Source organism: Microcebus murinus, chromosome 4, assembly GCF_040939455.1.
Source record: "Microcebus murinus isolate Inina chromosome 4, M.murinus_Inina_mat1.0, whole genome shotgun sequence".
Taxonomy (NCBI): domain Eukaryota; kingdom Metazoa; phylum Chordata; class Mammalia; order Primates; family Cheirogaleidae; genus Microcebus; species Microcebus murinus.
The window spans coordinates 81,889,545-81,906,364 of NC_134107.1; the positions used below are offsets into that span (position 1 = coordinate 81,889,545).

Here is a 16,820-nt window from a genome sequence, read left to right on the forward strand (position 1 = left end):
TATTGTACAATGTTTAGTAACAATTCACGGTTATTTTCTCCTTCCTTTAGCAGTACTGATTTCAGAAAAAATTCTTAGTTTGATGTACCCAAGTAACATAAGAGACAAGAGGTAGCTATATGGGGTTACATTACAAATTCCGAATAAAACTTAGCTTATGTGAGCAGTAAATCATGACTTTTGAGGGAGATATGAGTTGCAAGGAAAAGTGCTCTTTGTTTTCTAGAACACGCTTCCCTAGATTATAGTTGTTGTACATGTGGCCTAGTCTTTTCTCTTAGCTCTTTAATTTTGTGCTCAAGCTGAGTGTGCTTTTGTTGTCTACGTCACTGGAACCTTTGAGAAGATCTTTTTTTGCTGGCCTGGTGGTGTGAATGGGCCAGGGTTTGAATGCGAGTCCAGGAAGTGGTTCTGGGGATGATTTTTGTATTGCCAGGAATGCTGATGTGTTGGCACTGAATTAACGTCTTGAAAAATGTCACTGAACACTAACTGAAAACAAAGCTACAAGTGTCATCACCGCAGCTGTACTCTCTTCTCCTGAAGCCAGTTTCTTCCTCTTCTACGCACAGTGAGAAATTTTAAGTCCCTACTGTAAGATGAAAGGGAGTGAGCTTTTTGTACTATATTGTAACGCAGCTGGTTGCCCACATATATTCATGTACCACTGAGTTTGACTTAGGGCCATTTGTGCAGAGTTTTCCTTGTACCAAGGATAACAGTTTGTTGAACAAATAGAATGTCAGTGAGGGACTGTGGTGGCCACTGTTAGAAGAAGAAGAATTGTACTTGCTCATTAAATATTTATTGAGCATTCACTAGCTATTCAATTTTAAGCTGGATGGGGTATATACATAAAATCTCTGCTACAATGTAGAGCATGAACACTATAAGACAACCACATATAAAGTTATTTAAGCATTCAAAAGGGAGAGAGAATTGATAAAAGGGAATTGTGAATGAGGTTTCTTTGAGGTGGATGCTAGAAGTGCATATAATTTGGATGTATGGAAAATGGAGGAAATGAGCATTTATGTCAGAGGGAATGGACCAGATAGGAAAAAAAAGAATCGAAAGGAACAAGAATAGGGAGCTTGTGCAAAAGGTGCAAAAAGAAGCTAATGAAAGAAACTTTTGGAAAGATAGATGGCAGGTTAGTTGTGGGTATGAAATGCCAGATTAAAGAGTATCATCCACTGATGAAAAGATGAAATATTCATGTAGATATCTATTTTATCAATGGAGAGGACAAACTCCTCCTATCCTGAGCTTGGGCTTCTGCTTCCCTTTGGGTCTACTACTCCAGAGTTTGTTATGTGAGGAGCTCCTCAACACACGTTTTTTTGGATGGGAATGCTGCTCTTACTTTCCAGTTGTGTTTCTCCTAGTAGGACCACATTTTTTTCCTTAGGTAATAAAAATTCTTCGAGGATTTCGACTTTTCTCCCCATCATTTACAGGTGTAATACTGTAATGTACAAATATCTCGGTATTTCTTACATGGTCTAAAAGTGACTTGAACTTCTAAAGCAGAACTCTGCTTATTCTCCTTTTAACTCAGTTTTACCATCTCACTTCCTAAAATTCTATATATGGAAAAATATGATGGGTTCCTGGAAGTACGATTAAGAAGCAGAAAGTTCAGAAAGCCAAGGGATTAAAATGGTATTACCAAAATAGATAAAACTGGGGAAGACCCCCTAAGCTGGAGGCCTTCTTTTCTTTCCTCTACTTCCCTCCCTCTTTCCTTTCCTCTGTTCTTCCACCCATCCATCCATTCATCCATTATTTTTAAGTAACCCCTGCCAGGTTCTTATGCAAATAACACGTAAGTCTTTGCTTCATAATAATCATACAGCTTGTTAAGAACAACAATTCCAGAGTCTCTGGGTGGAGGAAAACAGGAATGTGCATTTTGAACAAACTTGTAAACACTTGACTCTGATTCAGGTGATCCAGAGGTTGCAGTTTCAGAGACACTGAAATGAAAGGAAAGAAATAGTAATACTTCTTTGGCCATGAAATTTATGAGTGTAGTTGCTTAGTATTTGTTTCATATAGACTCATAAGTAGAAAAGGCATGCCTGGTGGATACAGTATTTATAGTTGGAGAAGATTATATGTCCGGGTATGTCCTGTTCTCTTCAGTATTGCACTCCATTTGCATTTCTATGGAAGGAAGCATGCTTTCGGATGAAGGATAAATTCATTCCCTTCCTCCATAAAAGGTCAGCCTGTTTACAGCTACTCTCTCTTCTCCCCTATAAACTCCACCATTTCAAAAATAAGCATAGGTAAACTATTATAATAGTAGTTATAGCCAGAATATGTGGTATGGATGTTGTTAATCCTTCTGATTTGACTTGGAATTTTCTTATTTATTTGAATCTACCAGCATTAAAAAATCTGTTTACCTGCCTGTAAAGAATGAGTTGTTTGAAATGCCAGGTGTCTTTTGTGGCTGAGAATGATTCTATGAAAAAGAGATTATGGGAGCAGTTCCCCTCTTGACTGGTTATATGTTAACTCATTCGAATCACCAAAAAGCCTAAAAAAAGACATTTTTCTCTTAGTCACATCCTAGATCTACTGGATCAGAGTCTTTTGTTGGGAGTCCATTATAAGCTCTCAAAGGGACTTTACTGTAGCCAGCCGGTTCCCCCACCCATACCACAGTTCCACGTGCTTCACAAGAGGTGTGGCCTGCCATATCTGTGTGTATAGGTGTTTCTCCCTACAAGATGGGAAAGCTGCTTTGAGAGCAGAATACGTACTCAAATAACTTGTTTCACATCCTTCTTTCTACTATACTAAATTAAGGTTGTGCAGATTTTTGGAATTTACTAAATCTTTATTAAGTAATTGTATTGGACTTTTGATGGGGATGGTGAAAATCAAGGTTTTCTGGATGCTCTGATTTGAATTTTGAACTTTTTTGTTGTTGTTGTTACTACTATCCCCTAGGATGGAAAGAAGAAGTTTGACAAGGAGAGTGAAAAATACTACTCAATTCTTGAAAAGCATTTAAATTTGTCTGCAAAGAAAAAGGAGTCTCATTTGCAAGAGGTAAGCTTTTCCAATTGAATGTGGAAAAAGCATTTACATTAAGTTATGTAAAGTAAAAAAAATTTCCAGAGATTGAAGTATCTCAAAGTCTGCTACTATTTAATAAAATAATTACAGTAACAATAGCTAACTTCATTGAGCACTTACTATGAACGAGTACTTTAAACACAGTGTGGCATTTAATATTAACAGTTCCAAGTGAAAGATTAGTATTTCCTTCAGCAACAAGAAAGGTTGAAATAAAACCATTTCCTTTTCTTCTTTTTGGGCATATTTAAAGAGGTAGGACCTATCAAATTCATATTATGGCCTTTATATTAAATTTAAAATATCTGTGACATTGATTTTTAAAGCCTCCCTTGTGTATTGGGGGTAAAAAGATATACAACTACACATTTAAAAATCTGTATTATTTTACATCAGTTTTCTTTAAGAACGAATGAACAGAAATATTTTTACTCACATCTACACATGTAAGTAGTCTATTTCTGCTTGTTGTCTAAAGTATCTTTTCTTATTGTTTTTAACTGTTATTAGTAAAATCCAGAGTAGTCCTTTTACTGAGGAATAATATAGTTCTAGTTTCAGTGATGGTCAGTGATAGGTCAAAATATGGTCCTCAGCCTTCCATTTTCTTATTTTTTCATATCTCTCCAACCTCCAAGTTCCTTCACAAGGCGTGCTTGACAATTTAGAGTTTCCACAGCGTCAGACTGGAATGGGAATATTATTTTAGCATCTGATTCCTTTTTTCCCAACATGCTCACGTTTTCATCTAGGGCATCAGATTTCTTTATTTAAAGATGTTTAATATTGGGAAGTTTCGTTTCCCTTGATATTAAAACGAGTTTATTAGTATGCTTTCTGTTATTAAACACATGCTGTTAAAATAGTATAATTTAACGTACGATTGTGTGCTCATGGAAAGATTTTTGTGGTGAAAGGGAAATGGAAGACAATCTGTCATTAAGAAAAATCTAGATTCTATTTTAAATTTCTTGGACACGTTTCATCTTAGAGTATTTGGTACTGCATGGTATAATGTAATATTATGTTCACATGTTCCAGATGTCGTAAATGCTTATATTTCTCTTAATACATTGCACTAGAATAAACCTAAGAGAGAATGGGGCTGTAGTGTGATGTGGATGCAGTCATGTGGAGAGAGGCTCCTCTCACTATTGCCTGCACACTGTCATCTGCCATGCCCGGGGCTACGGCCAGGTTCCTTTTACAAATTGTCACAAAATTAAGGGTGGTTTTTAGAGTCCCTAAAGAACTTTCAATTCTTGATAAATATGAGAAGCCACCTTTAGATAAGACACTGCTTAAGCCATTTAAAGGAAATGATAACTTTATCCTAATTTTAAAGTCCTCTGGAGAATATGGCTCAATTTTTCCTGACAACTTATCTCAATATTTAATACTTTTCCTTGCTAGTGGCCCTAAAATCCCTTAAACTATGGCATAATAGAATGCTTGTTCTGGTTCTATATTTAGTTGGAGGCTGGAAAAGATCATAACATAGTTAGTAACATCCCCCTCTCCACCCCACTCCACAAACACGCACCCTTTTTTCCCCAAGATGTGCAAGCCCCTAACACAACACAACAAACAGATCGTGTTAAAGCTGGTTTCTCAGGGGTACATAATGTAGACAAGGGAAAATATGGATTGAGTTTTCCTTCCCCTGCCCCTCCAAGAGTCAAACCTGTTTGTTGTAGGCAGGTGTTGCCACAAACGTATTTAATTCTGTGACATGGCATTAAAAGTCATCTGCCCCTTTCCAGAGTAGCTCTGGTCCTTCTCTCTGCACCAAGCTTATTAACTTGTTCTCCAAAAGACCCCTCTGTGCCTTCCCACCTGCACAGCTGACTTCTTATTCATCTTGCTCATGGAAAATAAGTGGCTGCCCATTTCCAGGACTGAATTGAAGGGTCAGCTTATGTTGACAAGGTTCCTAGGCCATCAATGAGATAGGGCATTGGAGTAAACAATCGGAGAGTTGGAAACAAACTTGGTCAAGATTATAGGCTTTATAGTGGATGGAAAGGAGTAATATTTGATATGTGGGTGACTAATTCTTTTCTAAGCATAAAATGAAGAGATCAAAAAGAAAATTGTAGAAAGACCTGAACCCTTAAGAGTATCTATTTCAAAGACATTAAACCAAATTAAATGGCAAATTTCAACAACATAGGACAAAGGGTTATTGTCTCATACATAGGAAACATTTGCAAATCAGTGTGAAAAAGATAAACACTTCAGTGGGAAAAAATGGGCTAAGGACACGAAAGGCATTGATCAAATAGGAAATGTAAAGTATAATAAATATTGTTTGTTCAATGCAAACTGCCAAATTGTCATTTTCAATTTATTAAAAGATAACATCCATTGTTAGTGAAGGTATAGGAAACGACGCATACTTTTGTTCTCCTGGTGGGAGTGCAGATTAAGAATGATTGAATCTTTTTGACATCATATTTCCACAAACCTGAAATGTATAAGATAGTTGAGATGATTTCTTTTGGTTGGAATTTACTCCAAAGAAATTATTAGAGATTAGCAGAAAAAATATATATTGTTTAAATGTTGATCCTAGAGTTATTCATAGTGCAAAAAATCTAGAAACAACTGAAATGGCACCAAAGAATAATTGGGGTAAATATGCAAAAATAGTTTGACCAAAAAATGGAATGTGATCTGGCTGTTAAAAGTTTTATTTGGAAAATCATTTAAAGACATTGGGAGATATTCATTAGCTTGAGCAAGAAAAAAAAATTTAAACCAGAACATACAGTATTATCACAGGTTTATTTTAAAGTAACTTTGGGCTAGGTGTGGTGCCTCACACCTATAATCTCAGCACTTTGGAAGGCTGAAGCAGGAGGATTGCTTGAGCACAGGAGTTTAAGACCAGCCTGGGAATCATAGCGAGCTCCTATCTCTACCAAAATAAATTTTAAAAAGTTACCAGGTGTGGTAGTGCATGCCTATAGTTCCAGCTACTCAGAAGGCTGAGGCAGGAGGATATCTTGACTCCAGGAGTTGAAGGCTTCAGTGAGATATGATGGCCTTGCACCCCAGCCTGGGCAACAGAGCAAGACCCCATCTCAAATACATACATACCTACATAGTGTGTATGTGTGTTACACATCAAAATATTAGCAGTTTTGCACTTTTTTCTGTTATAGCAATGAATAACAAATAAACTTATAATAATGAATATTTATTACATTTACAATTAAAATAAAAAGCAAAGGGAAAGATGAATTTGTTTTAGAAATCCAGATTTTGGTTTTCCACCTATTAATAAACACTCTTTCAATGGGTTCTTCTTCACCTTACCTCCTAAATGAAGCAAATCTTTTAGGTTCAGGTCTTAATACTTCTATTTTTATCCTTCAATTTATGACCCTGAAATCTCTTCTATTTCATATTCTCTCTAACATCCCAACTCATGATCTTGTCACGTCTGACACTTAGCACTGCCCTGTGACCGCTTACCAAGACTTCAGATTACCACTTTCTAGTGACACGTGCAATCTTCCACATCACCATCTTTTCTCAAATTTTCTCTGACTTCTCATTTGTTTATCTTTTAATGCTGGTGTTACTTCTTGTACCGAATTTTTGTCTTTGACTTTTCCCTTGCTTCTCATACCCACATCTTTCAACTTCTCTCCTGCTGGGGTACACCAGGCAGCTTTACCATTTTCAAATAAGAGATCTCTTTCTATTCCCATGCACCCAGTCCCAACATTTAATCAGTGTATTTTTCACTGTCCTCATGTTAATCTTCTTGAAATGTTGCTCCTTAAGTTTTTGCAATGCCTATAGGATGAAGTCTACACTCATTCTATCTCTTCTGCCCTAACTTTCATTGCTGTCTGTTTCAAACAAAACCTTTAGTCACAGACCTTTTGATCTACCTAAATATAACTTCTCTTTTCCTGACTCTGTTCCCTCACTCAGACTATTGGTGTGTTGATCTCCTTTCCATTCTTCAGAGTCCAGCTTCAATCTTTTCTCCTCTGGGAATGATTAATCCAATATCACCTAAGGCCTTTCCCCCTATTTTGAATTGAGATAGTTTATTGCAGTTAGGGAGGAATTTATTTTAGATCTCTTGAAAACCATATGATTTTCTTATTAAATTGATTTGGTTTCATCCTTTACAGTTCCTTTTTCCATGTGAGCAACAGTTTACATCTGTTGTTCTAGTGTGATTATTACTAGTGCTTCCTTTCAGTTTTAAAATTGTCCTAGTTCAAATGATAAATCTTATGATTACCCCTCTTATCTAGTACAGCATATATAGCACCCACTATTAGTGAGTTTATAAGCAAATGTTTGCTGATGAACCACATGCTATGAGCTTACACACTAAAGGGATTTATTTTAGGTCAATGAAGGTCTTTCCAAATCTTATACTGAAAAGGAATTAAGCTGTCATATTCCTTAAGTACTATATACTCAGGATGACCTTTCAGAGCAGCTTTGGTATATCGAATTTCAGTTGTCTATATTGGAGGTGAGGAAACATCTATAACTGGCAAATGGCAAGGGTCGTTATTTCCCTTTTGCCCTTTCCTTACCCCTCCCTGCCTTTCTGGAAGGGGGCGGGTGGGATGAGATTATGCACAGCAAATAAGTTTCTGAAGAAATGACTTAGTAGTTTTGTGTCAGGGTCTCCTAGACCACTCTCAGGTTTGGCGATTTGCTAGGAGGACTCATAGGATTCAGCACACAGTCATGCTCATGATGTATTACAGTGAAAGGATATAAAGAAAAATCAGCAGAGAGGAAAGGGTGCATAAAGCAAATTCTGGGGGAAATTAGGTGTGACCTTCTAAGAGTCCTCTCCCAGTGGAGACACACAGGCTGTGCTTAATTTCCCCAGCAATGAGTTGTGGTGATGCCTGTGAAATGTTTACCAAAGAAGCTCAGCAGAGACTCAGCATCCAGGGTTTTATTGGAGGCTGGTCACATAGGCACCCTCTGCCTGGCATGTACCCAAATTCCAGACTCCCAGAAGGAAAAGAGGTGTTTGCATAAACTGTATTGTTTATACAAACAGTTTAGGCATAGTAAGCCATGTCTTATCAGTTCCAGCGATGGGAACCCTCCCTAAATTCACATTCCCAGACACCAGCCGAGGGCCAACCTTGTAAGCAGACCTTTCAAAAGATAGCACTCAGGCATGCTGTGCTCTTTTCTGCGCAGCTCTGTTCACCAGGAAAAAAAAAAAAAATTAAGACTTTAAAGGTCTCAACATTCTAGTTTGTTCCCATGGGCTAGGCAGCAAAATCAATGACATCTTTTAAAGTAAATAAGATTTTCAAAATAACTCATGGAAAAAAATGTTGCCCCTGAAAGTGAAAATGTTCTTTCATCCCTTACACCTAGTAGTGTACTGAAGCTTGCTCTGGACAGCCCGTTTTTGCATCTCTTTCTAACGCCCACAGTTAGTGATGTTGGGTTTGTGGTTTGAAACTGGCCATTTTGGGAATATTTGCACCACGGAAACCAGCAGGTACTGCAAATCAGATGTTTCTCCCCACACAGCCAGTTGTTAAACATTTACTAACATACCACTACCCATCCCCTATTACTATAACTTAATTCAGTCTTATATACAGTGTGTTCCCCTAAGCGGTGATAAGAACAAAAGAAATAAGATTTATGTGGAATACTAATTTTTTTGTTGTTATAGGTACCTATAGATATAGGTACCAACAACATATTTGGGAGCTGAGAAGTTTTTGGTTCAGATCTCCTACCTGATTTATATATATTAGTTTAAAAATGTGATATTTAACTTTAAAAATCCCCATGGAGTTACTAATAATATTGGATTACTTGCAATTATATGAATAAATGCATAATAAGTATATAATATAATTATAACTGACCTTTGAACAATGCAGGGGCTAGCAGTGCTGAAGCCCTGTACAGTCAGAAATTTGAGTACAACTTATGATTCCCTCCAAAATTTAACTACTAATAGCCCACTGTTGACCAGAAGCTATACTAATAATATACTCAGTCGATTAATACATAATTTGTATATTATATATTTATATTTTATATACTATAGTCTTACAATAAAGTAAGCTAGAGAAAAGAAAATGTTGTTAAGAAAGTCATAAGGAAGAGAACATACAGTTACTATTCATTAAGTAGAAGTGAATCATAATAAATCACCATGAAGGTATTCGTCCTCAGCTTCATCCTATGCTGAGGAAGAGGGGGAGGAAGAGGAAGGGCTGGCCTTGTTGTCCCAAGGGTGGCAGAGGCAGAAGAAAATCTGTGTATGTGTGGACTTGCGCAGCTCAAACCCATTTTGTTCAAGGCTCAAGTATTTTTAAAGGGGTTCTGAGTGAAATCTTAAGATGCTATGATGTTCAAGCCAACGAACCTAATTTTATCTTTTTTTTTTTTAATTTTTAGATTTTGTTTATGAAATTAACCTTATGAATGGCTTCAAAGCAATTTTCTGTTCCCAAATTGTTGTTGATGGATACTTAGTACTCCAGAGAGCTCCTTCTTTTCATCTGCTTTTAGTAATCTCAGCTGGCAGTGAGGAGTTTCACACTGGTCAAGAAAAGTAAATCATGTCTCTGTGCTTTAACCACAGTCATGTTTAAAGAGTGCGTCTGAGAGTGGTAGTGGACAGAGAAGAGGGAAGAGAGGCAAAGTCGAAATAAAAATGAAATTATCTCAGTAACGCTCTCCCACACTTTATCAATAAAACCTTATTGCAATCAGATAGAATAAATGTGCATGGTATTGATGGAGCTTGATTCTTCAGGTTAGAGCCACTGAATTTTTTTCTTCTTTTGGCTCTGCTACTGGTATTATCTTTCTAAGAGCTTCCCTAATGATGTCACTTTCCTGTTTAATATTCTCAGATGCTTCTACCTCAGTTAAAATCCAAATTTGTTAGGCAGCACCCAAGATCTTGTATAGTATGATGCCATCCTTATTTCTCCCTCCTCTCCTCCATGTGTGTGTTTGCTCTGCCTCCAAATGTTGTCAATGCCTCTTTACTTTTCCATAAGAATGGCTCGTACCTTTTCTGGATTTTTGACAATTCACTGTCACGTGGTTCATCTTAAGATTCAATCAACTCAAACATTTTCTCTGAGAATTTAGTCTCTCCTGCTATGGTCACCTAGATTTTCATTTATATTTTATACCTCTTTTGTAATAGATATATTTTACTACAGCGAAAGTTGAATGCTTACTGTGTGTATGTATGCATCTCTCGCCCCATACACTGTAAGCTCTTGTGGGCAAGGACCATAATAAGTGCTAAATTAAAACTTTCTGTAGGAGTTAATTTTTAATAAAGATTTCAGAGTGGAACAGGAATTGAGTCCCTGTCTTCCTAGAACCATTGATAATCACTCTTTGTCATCCTTTGCCTGCTTTTCACTCTTTAGGCAGATACGCAAATTGACCGAGAACATCAAAACTTCTATGAAGCATCCTTAGAATATGTCTTTAAAATTCAAGAGGTTCAAGAAAAAAAGAAGTTTGAATTTGTTGAACCGGTAAGTTTTCGTTTCCTTGTAAAGCAGTAGGCCCAAAATAATCTTAAGAAAAAAAAAATTTATACTTTTTCTGTTGAAAAATTATGATTTATAACAAATAAAAGAGGAGGAGTAGAGGAGGGAGGAGCAGGTAGAACACAGGGAACTTTAGGGAGAGTGAACTATTCTGTATGACACTGTAGTGCTGGATGAATGTCATTATACCTTTGTCAAAACCCATAGAATGTGTAGTGCAAACGCTGAACCCTGATGTAAGCTATGAATTCAGTTACTAATAATGTGTCAGTCTTGGCTCATCAGCTGTAACAAATGTACCGCAGAGATGCAAGATCTAATAGTTGAGGAAGCTATGTGTGGGGAGAGTGCAGTGTGTGAGCAGGTGGGCGAGGGGGCAGATGGGAACTCTCTGTCCTTTCCACTCAGGTTTTTGATAAACCTAAAACTGCTCTAAAAAAATAATGCATATCACATAAATAAATCAAAACCAGATAAAGGGTTATAGATTACCTGAACCTGAATGAGTATACCTCATCAGTAAAAGTGACACATTTATCAAGCCTTTGGGTGGAGGGAGAAAACTTAAGCCTGTATTTTTTCCTTTGTTCCACATTCCCCCTTTTTGTGGGCCTAGGATCTGCCTGACTTTCCTATGAAATCATTTATTTTCTTAACTCAGTGTAAAAACTAATGGATATCCTAATGTAAACCGCATTACAGAAAAGAACAGGTGGCTGGTCTTTATAAGCTTACTTCATTTTTCAGCATTTTTTTTCCAAGTGATACCCTAACGTGTTAGAATATTGCCTACATAGGCATCCTCGTAAGGGATGGCATCTATCATGGATGAAAGTAAGCTCTAGGATCAAGGTCATCTTTGGTTATGTGTATTGCTCAGTTCCCATGAAATGCATAAGTAATCAAATATTTAATTTAAGCCATTCTTTTCTTCCTATGTTAGTCTTCAAACTTTTTTGTAACAAAAAATAAAATGCCCTGTTTTTATACCCTGTTCTCCATTTCAGTGGAGGTGATAGGGGAAGGGAAGATAACATTTTAAAACATATTTGACATAAATCGTTTTCTAATGGAAACCCACTAGTCATGCCTTAAAGATAATGAGACAGAGTAGAGGTTGGGGACAATTATTGGTCCCTGTCTGGCTTCCAGGACATCTGCTTTGCTCCCCTTTTTTCTGCTGGAGCCACATGATTCTGTCCTGTACAACCGGCACTTGCCAAGTTTGTAAGACCAATCAACCCTTCAGCTAGAAGCTTAAGGAACTGGTGGCCACAGCTCAGGCCCAGGAATTTAACTTTTACCTTTTATTCGGGCTAACAGATTGAAGCGCAAATTCTGTTTGCCACACAGCTAAGTCCTTAAATCCCTTAGAATGAATTGGTAACCCCTTATGTCATAGACCCTTTGAGGATCTGATTAAATAATATGTGATCAGGGGGCCTTCTGAACCTTCTCTGGGGTTCATGGACAACCAGTCAGCCTAACAAACCCTCTTCCTGCTCCCTTCCTCATTGACTAAGTCCTATCCCAGAATCCCACTGTGGTTTTTGAAGCCTCATGTTTTGCAGGTGAACTTCTTCCCTAGTGCCTGCCTCCTGGGACTTGTGAATTTTAGCTCTTCTGAACACTAAACTATCAGAGAGACCCTATTAATTCTGACAGTTTTCTGTATATTTCTTTCTTACGTGTTCCCATTTCCTTCTCACACCTGGAATTATCCTTTCGCATCTGTATACCTTTCTCTGGAGAGCGATATGGAGGTAGCCTGTTTCCCTGTCTAAGTCTCTTTTATAGCCCATCGTGTCTGGGAACAGTGAACTAGAACATTCTGTAAGATGACATCAGACATATAGACAAAGTAGACTGTAAAATTGTTTGCTCACAGGTGACAGAAGGAATGACAAGAATTTATGAATTCCTGTGAAAATACATGTGGAGAAGTGGAAGCCATCCTTCAATTGAAATGTGTTCTTTTCCTTTTCTCTACCTTGATCCCAAACCTTGATGTTCTGATAAGTCTTCTGTCATGCGTGCCTTTCTCATGACACCACAGTCAAAATCAATGTTAAATTTGTCCTTCTTCCAAAATATTTTCCTGGCTGCTGTGTTTTTCCTATTAGAATGTCTGGCCAAACCAAATAGTGCTGTCAGTTTAGTCTCGTCCTCGTTTCTAGCCTTAAAGTTTCATCTGTGGAGTTGTACTTTATTTCTATTTCAATAATGAGAAGAATAGAAATGGGATCAATGAAATACAAGCATGTATGTTGACCTTGAGGTTATGCATTTGTAAATTAATTTGGTGGAAAGAAAAGTTTTTACATTTTCAAAAACAAAGCTCCCAGGAGCTATAAACATAAAAAGACATGAGAACACTTTAATGTCTTTGCAGTTTTTATTCTGTAGAAATCCAATTCCTGTTTGTGCTACTGTTGCATATTGCAGAAATGTAGCAGTCTATTCTAGTTTTAACTGATATTAATTCAACAAATAAGCATGAGAGTAAAGCAAGTGCCTAGGGATGGAACGGATCTCCTATAGATTGTAAGATATCAAATAGAAAATATAAATAAGGGATGGTGAGTCACATTAAATTATATTCTTTATGATATTTGAGATAATTTTACATTGTTTTAATTAATATCAGGGTCCTACTACTTGTCCTAAAATTTCTATAGAAATTTTATTCAGGTGTTATTAGAAATAAATATGCCTATATTACTACACTAAAAATAACTAAGTCTGATGCGTGGAATAAAAGGGGACATTTATGTATTTTGTATAAATAAACTCTATATGTTATTATTTTAAAAGTATAACTGAAAATTTAAGCTCAGTTTTCTGTATGCTGTACATAATGGCCATCTTTTTTCTAGTTTGTCGTATTTTATTTAAAAAAGTGATTGAGCTCACTGGTGATCTCTAGACATGCACTATCCTATAGGGTGGCAACTTCCCACGTATGGGTAGCACATTTGGGTTATTGAACACTGAAAGTGAGGCTAATCCTAGATTAAGATGTGCTTTAAATATAAAATAAACACCAAATCACAAAGTCTTACTGTGAAGACAATGTAAAATATCTCATTCTACCTCTTTCATACTGATTATAGGTTGCAATGATATTTTGGATGTATTATGTTAAATTACTCAAATTAATTTCACTTATTTTTTAAGGTTTTGTTTTGTTTTAAATGCGGCCACTAGAAAATTACACATTGACTTGCATTTGTGGCTCACGTTATGTTTTTGTTGAGCAGTGATTCTGTTGAACTTTCAGATTGGCCAACAAGGCACACAAGTTCAGGTCTACAATAGGGGAAAGAGATCAGAGAGGGAGAAATATCATCTCCTGACTTACGGTTGTAAGATCCACCCAGTCCTCAGAGTGGCCTGGAATTTATGAGAATTTTGAGCAATTAGAAGAAAAAGCTGGAGAAGTACTCTGAACATGAGTAACCTAAATAAAAGAGTGGAGGAACCCGGGGGTGTAAGAAACACTTTATGGTACATAAAGGTTTGTGGCTTAGAAAACTAAATCTTTTTTTTTATAACTCAGCTTCTTTATGGTTCATGCAGCTTGAGCTTGTGTGTGTCTTGGTTGTATCCTTTGAGAACACTTAGTTGGGACTGTTGTTTTGTGAGCAACTACTAAATGTTCTATGTTTTCTCTGTGTTATCTCACATAAATCCCACAGCAGCATTATTATTAGGTAGTTGTTCAATGGGGAAGCTAAGTCCGAAAGATTGTTAGTTGCCGGAAGCCACAAACCTAAAGTGGTCGACAGCCAGGAACCCAGACCCCAAGTCTGAAGTCACGGTATGGTACCACTTACTGCCTCAGCAGCTGCTTGACTACAGAAGTTAGTATTTCCTAATACTTGCTCTGGCCAAATAAAATGAATCACCCTAGAAAGTTTAACTGTTTAGACATTTTAACTCCTTAAAATTGTAAGAAAATACTACCGTTTTGGGAAGCAGAGACAGAAAAATATGATAGTGAAATGAGTGGGAATAAGATAGAATTTGGTGCCACATTTTAGTGCAAAACTGGCACATATTATAAACTCCATCTCAGGTTTTCATCTGTAAATCCAGGATAAAAATCATATGTATTTCCAAAGATCGTGGTAGGAATCAACTAGTGCAGGTACAGCACAGACAGTAACTGATGTATCATAAGTGTCAGCTGGTGTGAACGGTCACTGTCACTATGCCTGTATATGAGTAAACATTTATGAACATTATGAATGAAAGCCCAATTTGCTTTTTCAAAAACTCACTTTAATTTTAACCTTCTAAATATACACCTAGAGGAAGTTTTGTTAACAGCATTTTTATATTATAGTAATTTTCTAGACTTCACTTTAGTCTTTCTGTACTATGTTTAAAGTTAATAAGGAAAATGAAGTAAATCATTGTACATAAACTGAAATATACTGCTTGTGATGTTCTTTCTTTGGACTGCTAAATTCAACTTTAAATTTTTTTTTCCTGAAGAAAATTTCACCTAATTCACTAATACCTTTTAGCTTCTTATATCCTGAGGCATACTATAAAATACTTTTCAGGGTCTCTAAATTTAAAAAGTTTAAATAATTTTGAGACTAAACTGCTACTTGCTGAATTAAAAAAAAAATAAGTCAATCAGCGAGTGTATAGACCTACAGGTCTTGAAAGTTTAAACCTTTTCTTGTTCTTTTTTTCAATAGTATTGGTTCGCTTTAATTTAGAAAATTTAATTCATAGCAACTCAAAGTATACAGCACAGTGTCCTCTTTTTTGGGAAACTCTGTAGGACTAAAGTTTAAATTTCTATCCTGCTTAAAATGTAAGTGCAATAATTCTATAAAAATGAAGTAACAAAGCTCTCCTCAGTTCATATTTTAAATAAAAATCAGTAATGGTCCTTGGATTTTGTTTTAGGTACTGTTATAGAAAACCTGAAATTTGTAATAGCAGGTAGAGGATGAATAGAAGTTTATAAAAGTGAGAAAAATGCATGCTATTCATCTGGTAGGAATCATTCATGCAGCTTTTGCTGAACTTTATCACCTTGCTGGCTATAGTACCTCTTAATTCCCATTGAGCTGTAAAGATAAGCTGGCTGTTCTTCAATAGTTCTGTTCTTGTACCACAAAAGTTTACCTCAGGCCACTTCATCTGAATTCTATCCTTTTGAATGCTTAGGAATCCATCTTTTCAGGAACTCCAATGGTGTTTTCACTGCTGAGGCAACATACGGCTGTTATTTTGTTTTATTAATTGAATCAGTACACGTGTCTGTCTGTTCGTTCATTTGTCCTTCCATCCTTCTTTTATCATCCTATTTTAAGGTTGTCTCCCCAAGCCACTGTTCACTGGCCACTTGCCATCCTTGGCTCTTTTTTATCTCCAACTTTCTCATTATTTGGTTAGATTTGTATGTTGTTTCATTTCCATGTAATCAAGTCTTCTGAACATCTATGCATTAGCCTTAAAACAGTGGTCCCTGACCTTTTTGGCTCCAGAGACCAGTTTTTTATTATGGAAGATAATTTGTCCATGGCCAAGGGTGGAGGTGGAGATGGTTTGGGGATGATTCGAGTGTATTATGTTTATTGTGCAGTCAAACCTCTGTGCTAATGATAGTCTGTATTTGCAGCTGCTCCCCAGCGCTAGCGTCACCACCTCAGCTTCCCCTCAGATTGTCAGTCATTAGATTCTCATAAGGAGCAGTCAACCTACATCCCTCCCTGTGCAGTTTATAGTAGGGGTCCGCATTCCTATGAGAATCTACTGCCCTTGCTGATCTGATAGGAGGCGGAACTTGTGTCGTGTTGCCTACGATAGGGAGTGGCTGTAAATACTGATGAAGCTTCACTTACCTCTTGCTGTGCAGCCCAGTTCCTAACAGGCCACAGACTAGTACCTGTCCGCAGCCCAGGGGTTGGGGACCGCAGCCTTAAAGCACTCTTTAGTCATTTTAAAGCGTTCCTCTGATGTTTGAAGCTATCCTTTAAGATGTTTATGTTTCTTCCAAGTAAGGAATTGCAAAGACTACAGATTGAACTCCCAGGCCTGACCCTTGTACAGTGTGAAAATTGATGCTTTGGCTTTGCCCTACTTTTCCAATCTTAGAGCTTTGTGGGGCCAAATGTGGAGGATGGAACTGTACCTTATAAGATTTTGATTTCTTTT

The 16,820-nt window shown here is 36.9% G+C and overlaps 1 protein-coding gene across 1 annotated transcript in view; it reads left to right on the forward strand.

Moving 5' to 3' along the window:
• The window catches only part of ARHGAP42 (Rho GTPase activating protein 42), a 282,154-nt gene that overhangs the window by 192,554 nt on the left and 72,780 nt on the right, over nt 1-16,820 (forward strand). The window contains exons 5-6 of the mRNA XM_012770559.3: nt 2,965-3,066; nt 10,515-10,625. Coding sequence (XP_012626013.2) covers nt 2,965-3,066; nt 10,515-10,625 — 213 coding nt within the window. The remainder of the gene's footprint in view (nt 1-2,964; nt 3,067-10,514; nt 10,626-16,820) is intronic.